This window comes from Cucurbita pepo, chromosome 13 (genome assembly GCF_057944985.1).
Source record: "Cucurbita pepo subsp. pepo isolate OVF chromosome 13, ASM5794498v1, whole genome shotgun sequence".
Lineage (NCBI taxonomy): Eukaryota > Viridiplantae > Streptophyta > Magnoliopsida > Cucurbitales > Cucurbitaceae > Cucurbita > Cucurbita pepo.
This window is the reverse complement of record NC_141810.1, coordinates 1,933,668-1,951,238: the sequence shown is the minus strand read 5'-3', so window position 1 is coordinate 1,951,238 and position 17,571 is coordinate 1,933,668. Positions and strand designations below refer to the sequence as shown.

The 17,571-nt window shown below is 37.1% G+C and overlaps 3 protein-coding genes across 14 annotated transcripts; 2 read left to right on the top strand and 1 right to left on the bottom strand.

The window, feature by feature from the left end:
• The first annotated feature begins 1,246 nt into the window (after positions 1 to 1,246).
• Positions 1,247 to 4,222, top strand: LOC111808247 (uncharacterized). 5 transcript variants are annotated; one of them, XM_023694115.2, is made up of 3 exons: positions 1,247 to 1,706; positions 1,819 to 3,777; positions 3,860 to 4,222. In XM_023694115.2, exons 2-3 carry the CDS (start codon positions 1,902 to 1,904, stop codon positions 3,976 to 3,978), a joined length of 1,995 nt encoding a protein of 664 aa, XP_023549883.2. In that variant the 5' UTR covers positions 1,247 to 1,706; positions 1,819 to 1,901; the 3' UTR covers positions 3,979 to 4,222. The 5 variants fall into 5 exon arrangements, with proteins under 5 accessions (XP_023549883.2, XP_023549882.2, XP_086985714.1 ...); XM_087129588.1 differs by having other exon boundaries at positions 1,250 to 1,928; positions 2,051 to 3,777; XM_087129589.1 differs by having other exon boundaries at positions 1,250 to 1,928; positions 2,044 to 3,777.
• A 672-nt stretch (positions 4,223 to 4,894) lies between these two features.
• On the bottom strand, positions 4,895 to 12,228 carry LOC111808444 (protein SPA1-RELATED 2). Of its 8 annotated transcripts, none has more exons than XR_002817077.2 (9): positions 11,832 to 12,226; positions 9,832 to 11,353; positions 9,216 to 9,373; positions 7,217 to 8,048; positions 6,416 to 6,562; positions 5,899 to 6,216; positions 5,729 to 5,788; positions 5,346 to 5,640; positions 4,895 to 5,138 (listed from the first exon to the last, which is right to left on the bottom strand). XR_002817077.2 is itself a non-coding variant. In XM_023694426.2 (9 exons), the coding sequence occupies exons 1-9, from the start codon at positions 11,876 to 11,878 to the stop codon at positions 5,449 to 5,451; spliced, it is 3,171 nt and encodes a 1,056-aa protein (XP_023550194.2). In that variant the 5' UTR covers positions 11,879 to 12,226; the 3' UTR covers positions 4,895 to 5,448. The 8 variants fall into 8 exon arrangements, 7 of the variants coding, with proteins under 7 accessions (XP_023550194.2, XP_086973033.1, XP_086973032.1 ...); XM_023694426.2 differs by having other exon boundaries at positions 4,895 to 5,640; positions 9,832 to 11,139; positions 11,245 to 11,353; XM_087116907.1 differs by having other exon boundaries at positions 4,895 to 5,640; positions 9,832 to 11,139; positions 11,245 to 11,353; positions 11,846 to 12,226.
• Positions 12,229 to 14,249: 2,021 nt separating this feature from the next.
• Positions 14,250 to 17,478, top strand: LOC111809176 (protein trichome birefringence-like 23). The gene is made up of 4 exons (XM_023695557.2): positions 14,250 to 14,390; positions 14,816 to 15,046; positions 15,885 to 16,162; positions 16,297 to 17,478. The coding sequence occupies exons 2-4, from the start codon at positions 14,818 to 14,820 to the stop codon at positions 17,068 to 17,070; spliced, it is 1,281 nt and encodes a 426-aa protein (XP_023551325.2). The 5' UTR covers positions 14,250 to 14,390; positions 14,816 to 14,817; the 3' UTR covers positions 17,071 to 17,478.
• The last annotated feature ends 93 nt before the right edge of the window (positions 17,479 to 17,571 follow it).

The following is a 17,571-nucleotide window of genomic DNA, read 5'->3' as shown; positions in this document are numbered from 1 at the left end:
ATATTTTAAGTTATGTTCGTATCGACATCCATTTTTTACATTAAGTGTCGGTTTTGGAATGGGCTTCAAATTGTTGTTCTCAAGAACATGTAACGACGATTTTGGAATGAGCTTCAAATCCATTTTTCTACTTTTCTACACAGAAATAAGTGAATTGTATCTCACTAGATTATGTTCTCAACTTCTTATTTGATCAAGTTCCTAAAAATGATAGACACACTAAATCGACGGTAAGATTGAGTCGCATATGGTTATCCTGTTAAATATTAATATTTCGATTAAATAATTTGTGAGGAGAGATTGAGTATTTCATGATCTAGCTTTATACAAACTCATTATATAGTATACTCCCATTCGCATGCCTCCACATGAACGATTTAGATCAATACATTTGTAACAATTATAAAGTGGGTCGTATTAATAGTATTATTAAGGTTGGACACTCAACTTTATTCATATACCATAAACTCTCTGATACTCCCCATTTCAAAGGAGGTCGCCCGAGACACTCGCCCATATTGTGACACACGTATGTGCCACAGGGTAGCTCACTTAGGCCATAGGGCCTAGGGGTGGTAGAGAGCTAACACCATGCTACCCTTATAGTATATTTTGAGTCATTTTCAATTTTCCAGGCATAAACATGATTTTGGTAGATGGTCATACAGTATTGTGTAGTGTTCGTCCAGTGTCCGATTGACACCAAATTTGGCGAGCATTCATATTTCGTATGGATGGACTTAACTCCAGAACTGCATGCCCAAATTTCTTGTGAAACCCCGACTTTTGAGGTTAAGGCCCAGGACCCTAAACCTTCGACCTCTCATCCATTCTTCAGTGAACTTCTAACTAGTCCAAGTTGTAAATTTATCTACGTAACACTTTCTAATTAGTCCACAGTTTGAAAACGCGTCTATTAAGAGGAGATTTTCACACCCTTATAAGCAATATTTAGTTCCCCTCTTCCTCTGATATGTAATCTCACAATTTACTTCCCTTAGGGGCCAACGTTCTCACTGTCCGGTGTCTAGCTCTGGTACCATTTGTAACCGTCCAAACCCACCACTAATATATATTTTCCGCTTTGGCCCGTAATACCATTAACGCATCTATTAATGAGAAAGTTTATACACCATTATAAATACATTTCCCGTTACATATTCTCGAACTAAACCGAAAAAAAATAGCAAATGCTTAAGAACTTGTGTACGTTATACTAAAACATTTATCACTGAACTTGAAACGCCGCCGTAATAGAGAAACAAAACGGATGCCGTTTGTAAATACGAAAGCGGCGGGAACACGTTTACAAGTGCTTGCTAATAAAACGGAATTTCAACGGCCACGCCTCCATTTTTTCCAACTAAAATTTGAAGCCCATTCCGAAATCGTCTTCCTATTGATTTTGATTAATTTCTCGTACGACTTTGATCAAGTTTGTCGTTACAGTAATCCGACAAGAAACCCCATCTTGAGATTTCCGTTCTTGTTTCTTTTCCTCGGTTTCTTAGCGGTTTTGGCGACGTAATTACACCATTCATCGATCAAAAACCGCCCTCCAGGTGTTTGATGAATTGCCCCAATGAGAAATTGACTCCCGAACTCGGATTTTCGTTTTTTCTTTGAGTTTATAACGAGGAATTCGATTCCACTGGGTAGCTTTTGGATGCTTGATTCTGAAATTACACGGGAATTTTGAAGGGAAGGTGTTGTTTTCGTTTTTGTTTTGTTTATTGAGACTTTTTGAATTCGTTGATTGTTTCTCTTTGATTGATACTCTGCTTATAGCTTCTCATTGTTGTGTGATTGAATCTCTAGGCAGTTGCATAGTCGGAACGGATATTAATCTTCGTTCGGGAAACGGTTGCGTGCATTAGTGGAAGCTTCCTCTCTGAGCCGGAATGGAACAATTCCGGCGCATTGGAGAGGTATTGGGAAGCTTAAAGGCTATAATGGTGTTGCAAGATGATATTCAATTCAACCAGAATCAATGTTATTTACTGTATGACATGTTTAGTTTGGCTTTTGATACCGTTGCTGAAGAGATCAGGGATAATCTGAAGCTTGAAGAGAAGAACACAAAGTGGAAAGCTCTCGAACAGCCATTGAAGGAACTTCATAAGGTCTTCAAAGAAGGGGAGCTTTACATTAAGCAATGCATAGATTCCAAAGACTGGTGGGCTAAAGTAATCACCTCCCATCAAAACAAAGAGTGCATTGAATTCCACATCCACAACTTGCTTTCCTGCTTTCCTGCTGTCATTGAAGAGATCGAGATGGCTGGAGAGATATCCGGGCTCGATCAGGACGAGATGGAGAAGAAAAGGCTTGTACTTACCAGGAAATATGATATGGAATGGAATGACCTCAAACTGTTCCATTGGAGATTTGGGAAACAATATTTGGTACCTCCAGGAATCTGTAACCGGATGCTGAGTGTTTCGAGAGAAGATCGATGGCTGCTGGTCGAAGCGCTCAAGGAGAAGATCAGCTCACCAGAAACAGCTTGTTTGAAAAACGAGCAGCGCCTCGGTGAGTTGTTGATAAAGAAACTAAACAACTCAGAATCATTGAATGCAAAGCTTTTCCCTAGCTCAGTTTTGTTTGGAACAAAGGACTATCAGGTGAGGAGACGGCTAGAAGGAGGGCAGTATAAGGAAGTCCAATGGTTTGGGGAGAACTTTTGTCTGAGACAGTTCATGGCGGAAGGTAAACAAATAGATTCAGAGGTTCAAACTGTTCTATCACTTTCACATCCTAATATAATTCAATATCTCTGTGGGTTTCTGGATGAGAAGAAGAAAGAGTACTTTCTTATAATGGAATTGATATCTAAGGATCTTTCTTCCTGCATGAAGGATAATAATGGAGCCAGGAGGAGAATCCTGTTCCCTCTCCCTGTTGTGGTTGATATCATGCTTCAAATTGCTAGAGCCATGGAATACCTTCACTCCCAAATGATCTACCATGGAGATTTGAACCCTACCAATGTGTTCTTGAAGCCAAGAAACTCCTCAGAAGGCTCGTACCTTGTAAAAGTCGCAGGTTTTGGTTTATCATCCGTCAAGAATCCACCACCCAGGAGCTCAACAGATCAAATGGAAACCAACCCTTTTATCTGGCATGCCCCAGAAGTTATGGCAGAGCAAGAACAAGGTCCAGTAAGGAAGACAGAGAAAGCAGATGTTTATAGTTTTGGTATGCTTTGTTTTGAGCTTTTGACTGGGAAAGTTCCATTTGAAGATGGTTATTTACAAGGGGAGAAGATGAGCCGTAATATCAGAGCAGGAGAGAGACCTCTCTTCCCATTTCCAAGACCTAAATGTTTGGTGAGTCTTACCAAAAGATGTTGGCATTGTGACCCTTCTCAGAGGTTGTCTTTCTCTTCGATATGTCGAATTCTTCGCCAAGTGAAGAAGTTTCTGGCTATGAACCCGGAAAGCGATCGGCCCGAACTGCAAACGCCTACTGCCGATTACTGCAACGTCGAAGCAGGAGTTGCTAGGAAGTTGTCCTCTGATGGGGTGGGAGATTTGTGTTCAGTTTCACAAATTCCATTCCAAATGTTTGCTTATAATCTTGCAGCGAAGGAGAAGACTTGGGAGTCTGGAAGTGATGTAGATGAACCAGTTTGTGTAATAGAAGATCCATTCACCATGCTTGCAAGTGATACCAGATCACTTTATTCTGATACGAGATCTATCTATTCTGAAGCTCCACCAAAGAAAATGCTAACTACAAAGAAACTTCCACACACAAAGATCAGAAAATGCACAAGTAAGATTTTTGTTTCCTTCAAAACTGTACGTTATGAACAGATTGGCTATAACTACTGAAGCTTGTGGTTGGTTTTACTCAGGAACTCCAGAAACAAAAACACGAACGACTTCGAAACCTCGAGTATCGAAGACGAATAGAAATATCCCTCTACCATTTTTGAGCCCTCTGAGTAAGGGAAGAAGAATGGCCATGTCTTGAACTTGGAGATTGGCTAGCTTATCTTGCTTCTTCAGAGAAGGAAGCCTTTTTTGTAGAGCTTTTCTTCTGCATTGTTGTGAAATTTCAGGCATTGTTCAAAGTCATATAGAGCACAGATACTTCATTTGTTTTCTTTTCTCTTACAGAAACAGTCTTGGTATTAAGTTCATGTTAGCTTCTTGTAATCAAGCTCTGTAGTCTTTGGACATCTTAGAAAGAATAGCAGATTCTGTTTTTTCTTTTCTTTTTTCAACTCGTAAGAACACGGCAGTAAAGCTTTTAAGTTTTGGTTATTTTTTGTCAGAACTTGTAAATTTTTCTCAAAACGGGGTCAGAAGCTTCTATTTCTTCTCAAAACGGGGTCAAAAACTGTATGCTGAAGCTGGAGCATACATTGCCCCGATGTAGGCGACACGGTTTCAAATTATCTTAGTTCAATAGTCTATCTGTTGTGTTGATTAGGTAAGTTATCCCACTTAAGTTTCAATTTGATAAAATAGAAAGTTAAAAAATTAATCCAGTCAAAGTCCGAGCTCTTTTATTATTGTACATCCATCTTAAAAGTAAAAAATTCAAATTTCCATACCACGATGTTAGACTCAAAAAGAATATTTATGTTCAGGCGAATCTGGAAACTGTTACTTCCACAATGTCAAACGAACAAGTGCACGACATTAAACTCAAAAACGAAATTTATGTTCAGACGCTCGAGTTCAAGGAAACTGTTGCTTTCGCAATGGCAAACGAACAAGGGCACAATATTAAACTCAAAAACGAAAATGTGTTCAGACGCTCGAGTTCAGGGAAACCGTTGCTTTCACAATAGTGAACAAATGCTAAATAAATGAAATTGAAAGTTAGGGGTAAATATATGGTCTGTAACAAGAATACTCCATGCTTAGATAGAGCAGCCAAAGGTAAAATTGGTCTCCCATATCCATTCTGTCTAAATAAACTCATAATTCAGCCACAAATCAAAAGAACACAATATAGAAAAAGAAGCGACCTAAAGAGACAAAATTTGAGAGTTCATTACAAAACCTTATCTTGAAATTAGCACAAATCCTTGGAAAGCTCAAGGAGAAAATCACAATCCAGAAGAGGAAGTGTTCAATCTCAATATGCAACCATTCTGCTTCTTATGCAGCTTTTATAACTAGCTGTTGGGTAAAATTACAATCACGAAAAGAATCGAATAAATTATCAGTTAGAACAAGTGTATACTTCAGACACATTTCTTTTTAATATATACAGTCACAAAGAGACAGCTTTTCAATCATATCATTCCATATATTGAATCGATATCTCAGCTTATATATAACTCAAGAAAAGAAGGAAATATGAGATGAAAATGTAAATGATGTTACCATTTTGTTACTTATTCTCAGAATTGAGCTTCAGATACTGTCAAATCCACGAGCTGTAACGTGACCAAATTGGTCGAGTTAATTAGAGAATCGGTTTTCACACTCAAACCATTTGCAGTACTTTTATACACCCGCTTGAGTTGGCTGCAACAACCATGTCAGATTTTCCTCTCCAGCATACACTTGAAACGAATTGTCCATTGTCGTCCTCCGTCTCTTTACCCGAAATAGGGTCGACAGAACCGAACTTATAGGAAGTCATTGGCATGGGCAGAGATCTATGGTACGCATATACCTGAAAGAGTTTAAATATGCAATCTTAGCAGTGTATTCCACTATTTCTCAAGAGAAAATGGGTATCCAAAGAAAGATAAAGAACATACTTCATTTGTTTCTGAACCACAAGCGATGTAGCCATCGAAAACGGATAGACCCACGAAATTCTAGCAGTGGAGAAGACCAGAGAATTCAGTAAATCGAAGAACAAATAGAATGAAGAAGCTTCTATATTCTTAATTCAAAGGAAGGCATAGAGAAGAAAAAAGAGACAAACTTTTTCATTAGTGTGGCCACTGAGAGTTAAACTACAAGGATTGGTAGACAAGCCAGTAGGATTGGTTCTATTAAGGTCCCACAGCTTCAATGTGTTGTCTGTGGACGCAGAAACAAGGGTCTCCGAGTCCAAGAATTTCACATAGCTTACAGCTTTCTCATGCCCACCCAACACACACCAGGGGGCTTTAGTATTACGTAGATCAAAGCAATAGGTTCTGTAATCGGCAGACCCAAAAGCTAGCAAATGAGTTGAGTGAGCAGAGAACTGAACACAGCAGACATTTGCTATGTTCCTGATTGTGCCCAAACATTTTTTCTGCAGTAAAATAATGCACAAGGATCAATCTATTTTCATGGTGATCTTAAGAAAGAGTGAAGCTTCTCTTGCACAAACCCTTACAGTAAAATGAAGCTTTACTCCCCCTCCAAATCCTGGAATTGGGCATTACATTGCAAATAAAAGTAAAAGCAAAATAATCCACAAGGTTCAAGAGAGAGAGAGAGAGAAGGCATGCCTCATTTATGCTCCAAAGTTTTACAGCACAATCGTCACTTCCACTGGCCAATTTTGTAGGATGAACTTGTGAAAAGTCAACGGACCACGCCCTCTTCTCGTGTTCTTTGAATTGAGAAACCTCTTGACCTACAGTTGCATCCCACAACTGGAAATCCATTCAAGAAAAAGGAATTCTGAGTGATACTTCAAACAAAATAATAATAATCAGATTAATTTACAGGTTGAATCTCTTAACTCAGTTTTTGTTTGTTTGGTTCCTCAACTTGAAAAAACATGTCTAAATAGGCTCAAGGTTTATGTATATTTAGTCCCTAGACACTAAATTGAAAGTGATCTTATATACCAGTTAATTTTTTAAAAAATTAATATATCAAATACAAATTCAGAAGCTTACTAGACATTTTTGAAGATTAAAGACTTTTTAGAAAAAGTTGAAAGTAAGGGCATTATTAGATATTTCAAAGTCTCGGAATCTTTTAGACACAAAAACTGAAGGTTTAGGGACCTATTAAACGCTTTTTTTAAGGAACGATTTAGACACAAGTAGAAAACTTCATAATTTAACCTAATAGTAATAACTGTTAAAGGCTGTAGCAGAAGTCCACATTTGATAGCACACTGACCAATGAGGAAGCAATAGTCTTACAATTCTTATACTGACCAGGCAGACCATGAGGAAACAATACTCTTAAAATTCAACAAAATCTCAATAACCAAGGCATTACGAAGAGGGAGACACGGTGCCTGCAAGGCCGTGTCTTCGGAATTTCCATGTTCCATAACCATGCAGGAAACATACCTTAACAACACCGTCGTAGTCAGTTGAAGCCAGATAATTCCTGATGTAGCTATTCCAGCAAACACAGCTAAGCTTTGATCTATTAAACATTTCAACTGCGGGATAGTGAATATCGACCGAATCACTAAAGAGTGAGTTAAACTCAAAAATCCTTATTTTCTTTGACACTCCAGCAGCAGCAAAATATTCCTCATCCCGATCAAAACTCAAGGAACAGATTACATTCGAGGAACTGTTAAAATCACCGTTTCTCAGTACCCCACGTACTTCGAACTTGCTATAGCGAGAATACTTGCAAAACCCATCAAAAAAGGCACCCAGACGATCACCGTGACTCCTCTCATCATCTTTTTGTATTAGATAGCAGTTTTCACGAGCTCTCAGTAAATCTTTATCTGTCCGAATTGCTGGGTCATTCTTAGAAGGATCTACTTTTGATCTCATGGAAAAATAAGCACTTTCAAGCTGACTTATATTTTTTACAATTCTCTCTTCATTGATATGTGATATTGTATACACCTGCGAGAACCCATCTGAGTTTAGACATCCTCCATGATAGATCGAACTATCCCTTCCATTCAGGGTATTAGACAAGCTAGATTTATCCAAGGCTTTGGCTGAACTGTGCCTTTTATTGACTTCTTCGATATCTGATTCTAAATACCGTATGTCTTCCATCAACTTCGAGGCATGTTTCCGCTTTTGTTCATTCAATGATGTGAGAAACTGCAATAATAACTCTGATTCAGCATCTTCCTCGTCAATAGATGTTGAAAGCTCTGCTGCCGGAACATTTGCTATTCCATTGATTAGTTCTGATTCTAAAATTTCCCTGTTCATCCAGAAATTACAAAAATCTGGTTATGTTACACAAACAATTAATAGATATCACAAACAATGAAACCAGTTAACCATCAATAGAAGTCTTTTAAAAAAATAACCATCAGTAGAAATAACCAAGTGATATTAATAGAAATCCAGTTAAATTACTTTTTTTCATTCAGATACTCCTTTTTTTTTTTTTTCTTTTTTTTTTTCCATTGTGTCAATTTCATCTCCACACCATAAATTTTATTCCTATACCTTTCATTACTAAAAATGGTCCCTAAAATAGACATCCGAAGTTCATTTTGACTAGAAGTTAACATAGCACTGTCAGCTAACCATAAACCCTCTCATAGTATACAATCCAATTTGCCCTCATTTTTTTTCCTTTCAGAATTCCACTTTTCCTTTCCTTCACCGGCAATAATAGATTACAAAAATTAGCCTAATTCTGAATCCATCCGGACCCAAATATATACAAAATTCTGATATTCCATCTATATGTACTTCAATTTGTCAAATATCTTCCAGGCTTACAATTTGAAAAATAGCCTTAATATTGAAGCCATAAAAAAAATGTCACCCAAGCACATCTTGATAAATTTGCTGCCACATCCATGATCAGTAGACCTTCATTAGTTGTAAGAACCATTGATTGGGATAAACTATAGGGATGAAACTGAAATCACGGCCAAAGTAAAAGGGAAAAAATAGTAATTTAAGCTACAAACTGTAAGAGATCACCAAAATGAATCAGATGCTAAACCTTCATCTCTTCTGAGATAGTTTCTCATGAATGAAAGAATTTTGGTTGCCTGAGGTTGAAAGATCTAGTAGGATGTAACAAAACATTTCCAACTTTACAGGTATTTGAAAATCAAAACCAATAGGGGCAATAAGGGGAATAAATATTGTGCTTACCAGAAGAGAGAGTGATGATTCAACTAAATTAACGAACTTAAGTGAGTAATTATATATGATCTAAGATGTCTGTATGTCCTTATCTAGATTGCATGTCAATGAGATAACTGACAAGCTTCAGAGTTATTAAGCCCCTTTCGGCCAGGACACTTAATGGAAAATCATGAAGGATGACACTCTAAATAAGTAAGCATGTCGTTTTCATTCGAACACTAAGATTTGTGATCTGAGGTAGACTATACTTCATTATTACCTTGTGGTTGGACGAGATGCAGGCTCAGGATGAAGTAGCCAAAGACAAAACCCAACTTCCTTCAAATTATCTGCTAGAAAGTTAGGCGGAAGAATCCTCTCCCTCAAATTTGACATAGCTGCAACAAGTGCGCCATCTGATTCAAACTTTCCAAGTAACTGAAATAAATAAAGTAAATTCATTTATGGGGCATTTTCAGGGCTGCTAGAAAGTAATAGAGCAAAAGAGAGGGAGAACACCCCCCCAACCACCCACCCACACACCACCACCAGTACCACCACACAAAAAAAAAAAAAAAAACAAGAGAGGAGGAAAAAAAGACACATAAGGCTAAACTTGACAGAAGCTATTAATCAAATAGCGTAAATAAAAATTAGAATTCTATGCATAGCTGCACATCGTAGGTTGTTCAATTTTTTGAGAAACTTTGTACTTATCAACAGTTCCACTGAACCCTTATCAAGAATAATTAAAACCTTTTAACTTTCTAGTTCATGGATATTGGATAAAAACTACTTTAACCCAAATTTATTGATAGAAGCATTTTCAACATTCTATGAAACAATGAAAACACAGTCAACTTCTTCATATCAATTAACCACAACTATCTTCTCACCTCAAAAAGAAGAACACCAAGAGAGAATATATTTGATTTAGGTGAGCAGCATCCTGCATTAAGTTCCTCTGGACTTGCATACCACTTCTCTTCCAATAGGCCACTTATTGGAGTCAGGGAAGAATCGTATGCACAAGGGCCAGCAGGCTTGCTCCTAACCCCCTGTTCAGCAAAATGTTCATTATAATTTTCCGAAGCATTCTTATTGCAGACCCTCGTATTTGCAGTTTCAAGATTCACACCAGATTCTAAAGGAAAGTGAGGATGTTGGGCCATAAGACTCATATTCTGGACATCTTTTTGTTTTTTTGGAGATACACCAAATGACAGAAAGTTCCCTTGCTCTAACGGCCTTTTCTGAGTCTGATGGCTATCTGAACACTGACTATCTTTAACCATTAGACTTTCCGCTGTTTTTAATTGAATAAAAGTTCCAAAGTACCTTATCTCGTTCGTCGTCAATATCCTGAAAGAATGTGGACGTAAGTCATGCAACAAAACCCCCCGTGCATGATAACGATCCACCAGCTCCACTACGTGCTTAAATATATACAAGCATTCACTTTTATTTACTTTGTGGTGGGGAAATTTAAGCCAATCTCTCAGACTAATGCCATCTAAAGCAGAACCCCAAAATTTACGCTCAGATTTCCTATTCAAGGAAGGTATGACAGGCTTAACGTCATGCTGTAACGATGAGTCAGATGCCAATGTAATGCCACCAGCATTCCTTGCATTCTTAGGGTTTCTATGTTCTACATTAAAGCCCTCCAGTGGTATACCTCTACGAATGATTCCCTTCCCCTTCAAGGTATTTTTAACAAAAAATTCAGGAAAGCCCGATTTTGATAGAATCTTGGTCCGAATGCTGCCATGAGCATCACCACCCTTATTGTCAATAGCCTTCGTTTCTTCCAATTTCTCTCCACAATCATTACGATTGGCTCTTCCAGCGAAAGCCTCAGGAAAAGATGTGTACCCACCGGTCTCTATGCCAGGGGTTACTGTCTGACCATTGTTCTTGTAAGAAGTATCCATACGTGAACTCCCACTGCCTGAACCACTTGCCAGCTGGTAAAGATGCTGCCACTGATTATGCCTAGAAAGCAGTCGTGCTCTATTGTTCGATGGACCAATAATTGCTAAATTGGAACCGTTGTGATTTTTCACAGTTAGCTCTTCAACCATTACGCCAGCATCATCCATACACTGAGGACTGCACTCTGGTTGATCAGATAATGTCACAGTGTTTTTACACCTACTCAGATTCTTACCCTCTAAAATTTCAGTAAATTCATGAGGATAATCCTGTGAATAGCCACCGTCAATGGGTATAAGCATTTCTTGTGATTCAACCACGTTGGTATTTTCAGGTTTCAGTGAAAACTCATTCTCCTGAGCATCTTGCCTAACCTTATTTTGGACATGTGCATCCTCCGCCGCCTCCAATAGCGTCATTTCCTCACTCATTTCTTCCATTCTCTCCAGACTAACTTCACATTCTTTCACGTACTTGCCTGCCCTGCTACCACAAATAGAATATTAAAAACAGAGAAGCAATTTTTTTCAAGTCCTCTTTAAGGAAAGAACCGTAGCAACTAACAGATTTAAAGGTACAGCACAATCCGGAAACATAGTTCATTCAAAATGGTTGAGCAGCAGAAGCAGGAAACTCGAGGTTAAAGAAATGCAATGATTCATTTACACAATTGAACTAAAATAACGTCCCGTTGACACCCACAACAGGGAACAGCCCACCCACAAAAGCATCAGAAAGAATGTGGATTACACTATCCATTCCCTACCTTCAATCATTACGAACAGGAATACCAAAACACAAAAGAATCAATAAACACCCAAATTCAGTACAATAAAAATCAATTCCCCTAAATAATTTTTTAGAAAAAAACCAACAATGATCCATCTGGGGAATCAGAATAGAATTTAATTGGGAAAAAAAAAAGTGAACATTCCAAAACTCGTGCATATAGCCTTAATACCGATAAGAACTCGCCTCTAACCTGCTCCGAGCACGAATTCCCGGCATCTGTCAAAATTAAAACAGAAAAACTGCAATAGAAACACTGCCACCTCCATCCACAAACCATCTTCACTTTCCCAGCCGCCAAACAGTAATGATTTCCCCACCAGAAATTTGAAGGGGAAAAAACGCTCAATTAACAATCTACTTCAGCAATTATCCGACAAACTAAGAACCACGCCAAAACAACCAAAGAACAGAAAATAAACAAGAAATTAAGCAGAACAAAAACCCTAGATAGCACTGAGAAGAAGAAAGCAGCAAAAAAAAGAAAATTATAGAGAGAGATACGTGTGACACAACGGCCAATACAAAGCAGAAAAGCAAAATATCTTTTCTTTCTCATCCGCAACAAAATTAAAATAAATAATTTTTTGGTCGTAAATTTATGGCTTAATTTTATTTTTTAACCCAAATTAAAAAATAAATAAAAAATAAATAAATATATATATATATATATATATATATATATATATATATATATATATATATATAATTATATATATAAAGGGATCATGCTCTCCTCACGTGCCTCTCAGAGTTATGTCTGGGTTTGAAATTTGGATTAATTAAAATTAAGTCATAATATTGATACAATTTTTATTTTTTTATGATAATCTTTTCTTACTGTTATGAATGAATTTTCATTGTAACACTAAAGTATATTGAAAGAACTATAGCTTAAAAAATAATATTAAAGCACGTACTACTACTACTAATAATAATATATAATAATATATTAATAATAATCCAGCTCTTAGGTTCAGAAGATTTTAACTATAGGTGGTGGTGAAGCCACGTCGGTGAGACGGTGCCGCCGTGGAGACTCGGCCAACTCATCGAACCGGCGCAGATTTGAGAGGGAAAGTGAAGTGGACACGTGTAAATCATCTAATGGTTGAATGATGCTAAGTATGGTCTGATTATATTTATTTTATTTAATAGGTCTCCTGCCATCCTAAATAAAGACAATATCCATGCAATTTGACTCTAATTTTCGTTCTAAATTATTTTTGTTTACTGAAATTTGTTTGGACCAACTTGAGTTGATGACTCGAGTAAGTCAAATAGAAATCACAAGTCAACCGTCTATTTTTTTTTTTTTTTGAGTTAAAACTCAAAATGTCAAATATTCTTAATCTTGTCGTAATTAGGATTGTTGGGTTGATTCGATTGGAAAAATGTCAACCCTCTCACAAAATTGTCAATGTTTACAAAATTCAACCTAACCCAGATTATAAAAATAAATATATAATCCAACCCAACTTTTATGATTTAAATAGTCTGCTTAGCAGGACTCATTCTTAAATCTTATAAACATTCCATATTTAAATATTAAAAGAAAAGTAATAATGGTAATAATTATCTAAAAATGATTAAAATAAATAAATATCCATATTTTTATAAATATCAATATCTTTTAAACTATGTGTTCACACGCTCCATTGGCTGAGTTGGTCTTTCCAAATCCACGTACGACACTCTGGCCTTTCTAACTCTAGCTACATGCTTTGATAATGTAATTTGGAGTCACTCAATTAAATTGTTTTTTGAAATATTATTTTAGTCGTGGTTGACTTTTTAAATTGTCAGAAACATGGAAGTAAAAACAAAATAAGCTCAATTGACTCAATTAAATTGTTTTTTGAAATATTGTTTTTCTGGTAATTGACTTTTTAAATTGTCAGAAACATGAGAGTAAAAACAAAATAAGTTAAAAGAATTTGCATTAGTTCCTAAAATAGTCTTCACTTTTAAGAATAATTAAGGACAAACAAGTAATGCAATCATATCGATTACCAAATATGAGATTCAAATCTGAAAAAACGTTACACTTCAGAACTTATGCACTTAATTCTCCCTCTTTCGAGCCATAATTAACCATATTTTATTTTAATTATCAAATTTAAGTTTAATTGCCATCATTTTAAAAATAGTAAAGTTAATTAGGTTGATATGGAGATATGGTTATTATTTTTCACATTTATACTGCTTAATAATTTTTATTTTCTTCTTATAATTATTAATAGTCTAAAAATTGATTTAGAACAATTTAAAGAAAAATAAAAATTCATATTTACTAATAAAAATTTATTTGATAAAATTATGTTGGAATAAATTAAAACCTCACATTAATAATTATATCCATTTAAAACCTTTAGGATTTTAAAATTTTTATATTTTTTTATTAAAAAAATAATGCATGAATTAAAAAAAAACGAATTAATGGTAGAAATTGTAATAATTCTTAAAATATGTGGTCAAATTTAATAAAATTAAAATTTGAGAGTGAAAATTGAGATTAAGTGATGAATATGAACAAAAGAAACAGTCAAATTATTTTGAGAGGAGAAAGAAAATAATAATAATAATAATTTCCATGAATTTTTGACGTGAAAGCCAAGCCACCGACTCCCGGAAGAAGTCCTCACCGTTCCCCGGCAGCGATTTCGACCGTTTCGCCATGGCACAATAGGGTCCAATCTAGAGGATACGCCGTCTGAAAGGGGCCGTGGTGGTATTAAATTCTATCTCTTTGGAATCATAGATTCATTAGCTGTAATTCGTAGTCTTACCTCAAATCTCCATATATTCGTCGTGTTCATGCACCGTATCGATGATGTTATGATTACATTACTCAAAATGGAAAACTATTAGCGAATTAATACATTAATTTTTCCATTCACTTTGTTTCTGCAACTGGCTGGCATTTCGTTTTACTCTGTATCGCCTCTCTTGATCATTAATGCCTCAATTTTAGCATCTGTTTCGCCTTCACTTTCTTCTGGACTCGATTGTTAGGGAACGATCCATGTTGCTGCGGGAGAAATTTTGGTTCCCCTTTTTGTTATGTGTTCTAATGGAATCGCTGTGATTTAGAGTATTGAGCTTTGGGTTTTAGGTCCATTAGATACGATTTTGAACAGGGCATTGTTGTTTCAGAGATGAAGTTCAATTGGAAGCTACTGTTTCCTTTCAAACACAACCAGTTACTGATGCTAAAGCTCCTTCTTCCTATTCTCTTAATGGGTATTGCTTTTCGTTTCCTCTTCGCTGGTTTTGGTGACATTCCAGCGAATTTGGATACCTCATTAACCGAGAAGAATATCTTTTCTGCGATTTTGGATACTCATTTTGAAGCTTGGGTGAATAAGATTCAGAAACCACTTGAAGGTGATCAACTGATGCTCTCCTTTATGTTATTGTGTTTGAATTAGGATCGTAGATTCTTAACTATTTGCTGTTCTTGTGCTTTAGTTTCAATCAAAATATGGGGATTTTTCTGTCTCTGTGCAATGCTGATATTCTACTGCCATGATTTTCTTTAAGTTTGATGTTGAATGTTGGGATACTCTGCTGTTGAGTAATGAGTAGCTTCTCTTGTTCTTTTCGGGTTTTCCTTTCTTGAGCTTCCCCTCACGGCTTTTAAAACCCGTCCGCTAGGGAGAGGTTTCCTCACCCTTATAATGAGTATTTTGTTCCCCACTCCCTTCATGGCTCAGCGTTCTTGCTGGCACTTGTTCTTCTCTTCAATCGATGTGAGATCTCACAATCCACTCCTTCAAGGGCCCAACGTCCTCACTGGCACATCACTTGGTGGCCACCCCATTCGGGGCTCTGTGTCCTGACGCTAGTACACTGCTCGGTGTCTGACTATGATATTAACTGTAACAGCTCAAACCTACCGCTAGTAGATATTATCCTCTTTGAGCTTTCTATTTTTGGCTTCCCCTTAAGGTTTTTTAAAACACGTTTGCTAGGGAGAGATTTTTCCACACCTTTATAAAGAGTGCTTCGTTTCCATTTCCAACCGATGTGGGATCTCACAATCCACCCCCTTCGGGGCCAGTGTCCTCGTTGACACTCGTTTTTCTCTCCAATCGACGTGGGATCTCACATACTTCTTGTCCACAATCTGTTTTGAAGTGTACTGTTCATTTTCTTTTCTTTGTCTCCTCTTCTCTTTAGGTACTGAAGTTTTACAATTTTGTTTGAATTGAACTTGGTGCAGGGAAGTGTAATCTTTTTGTTGGAGAGTGGATCCCAAATCCATCAGGTCCTGTGTACAACAATGAGAGCTGCCCCCATATTGAAGCCCATCAAAATTGTATGAAGAATGGGCGGCCAGATACAGAATACCTATACTGGAGTTGGCAGCCACGGGATTGTCAACTACCGAAGTTCGATCCACAAAGATTTCTGGAGACGATGAGGGACAAAACATGGGCGTTGATCGGAGATTCGATATCTCGAAACCATGTTCAATCAATGCTGTGCATGCTATCAACGGTACGTAATAATACGTTGGATGATCGTCCATGAATCTGGACTTACTGGTGCATTGAGTTCCATGGCTACATTCTTCTCTTTAGCCTTTTAGATACCATGATCAAGGAGTAGCCTTACTTTTACATTGTTCTCAGGTGGAAGTAGCTATTTATATCTACCATGATGAAGAATTCAAGTCTAAAAAATGGTGGTTTCCATCATACAACTTCACCATTTCAGTTGTTTGGTCACCTTTCCTAGCAGAAGCTGCTATATTTGAAGATTATAACGGTGTGTCTACGTCGGAAGTCGAGCTGCATCTCGACGTACTCGATAAGAAATGGACAGACGAGTTCCACCGGCTAGACTACATGATAATTTCTAGTGGTAAGTGGTTTGTGAAACCTGCAATCTACTATGAGAAGAACAAAGTATTAGGCTGCCATTCTTGCCCAAGAAAGAATTATACAGAGCTAGGTATTGAATTTGCCTATCGTAGAGTTCTCAGGTCTGCATTGAACTTTATTCTAACATCCAAGCATAAGGGTATGATATTCATGAGAGCATCAACCCCTGACCACTTTGAAAATGGGGAGTGGTCGACCGGAGGAACGTGCGATCGAAGGGCGCCGTTTAAAGAAGGTGAGATTGAACTGAAAGATCTGACCAAAATTCTGCGCAACATCGAGTTGGAGGAGATCAAGAAGGCAGAAGCAAAAGCGTCTCGAGTTGGGTTGAATCTTAAACTCCTTGACCTGACCGAGCTTTCATTGTTGAGGCCGGATGGTCATCCGGGCTCATACAGAGAGTTCCAACCATTTGCACATGACAAAAATGCAAAAGTGCAGACAGATTGCTTGCATTGGTGCCTACCCGGACCGATCGACGCATGGAACGACGTGATCATGGAGATGGTGCTAAACGAATAGGAAACATCAGCAACGACGAGCACGAGCATGAGCATGAGCACAAGATTTTGCTACAAGAAGGCACACTCTTGATCTCTGGAACAATGCTTTAGGAGGTTCATCTCTATCTCTATTAAACACAGCCATATCTATGAGTTAGCTTAGTTTCATATATTCTTATGCATCAAATAGAGCATATTTCTTGTCCTAGTTTGAGCATTCAAAGGTTGTCAAATCTTTGTAACTATAGTCCCGAGACCTCGTTCGAGCTTAACAGGTCCGGGACTGATTTAACTTGTTCAGTGGCCCTTCCATAAACATTGGGGGAGAAAAGAAGAGTGAATAATCATGTAATCTTTTTGCAGATTTAAACAGAGACTTTCATTTTTTTTATTTGAGTTGTTTGTGAAGGTAAAGAATGAATATCATGGAGACAATAAGTATATTTAAATTTTAAATAATGTCTTTATATATATATATATATATATATATATATTCCACTCAGTATATATTTTAAATAAT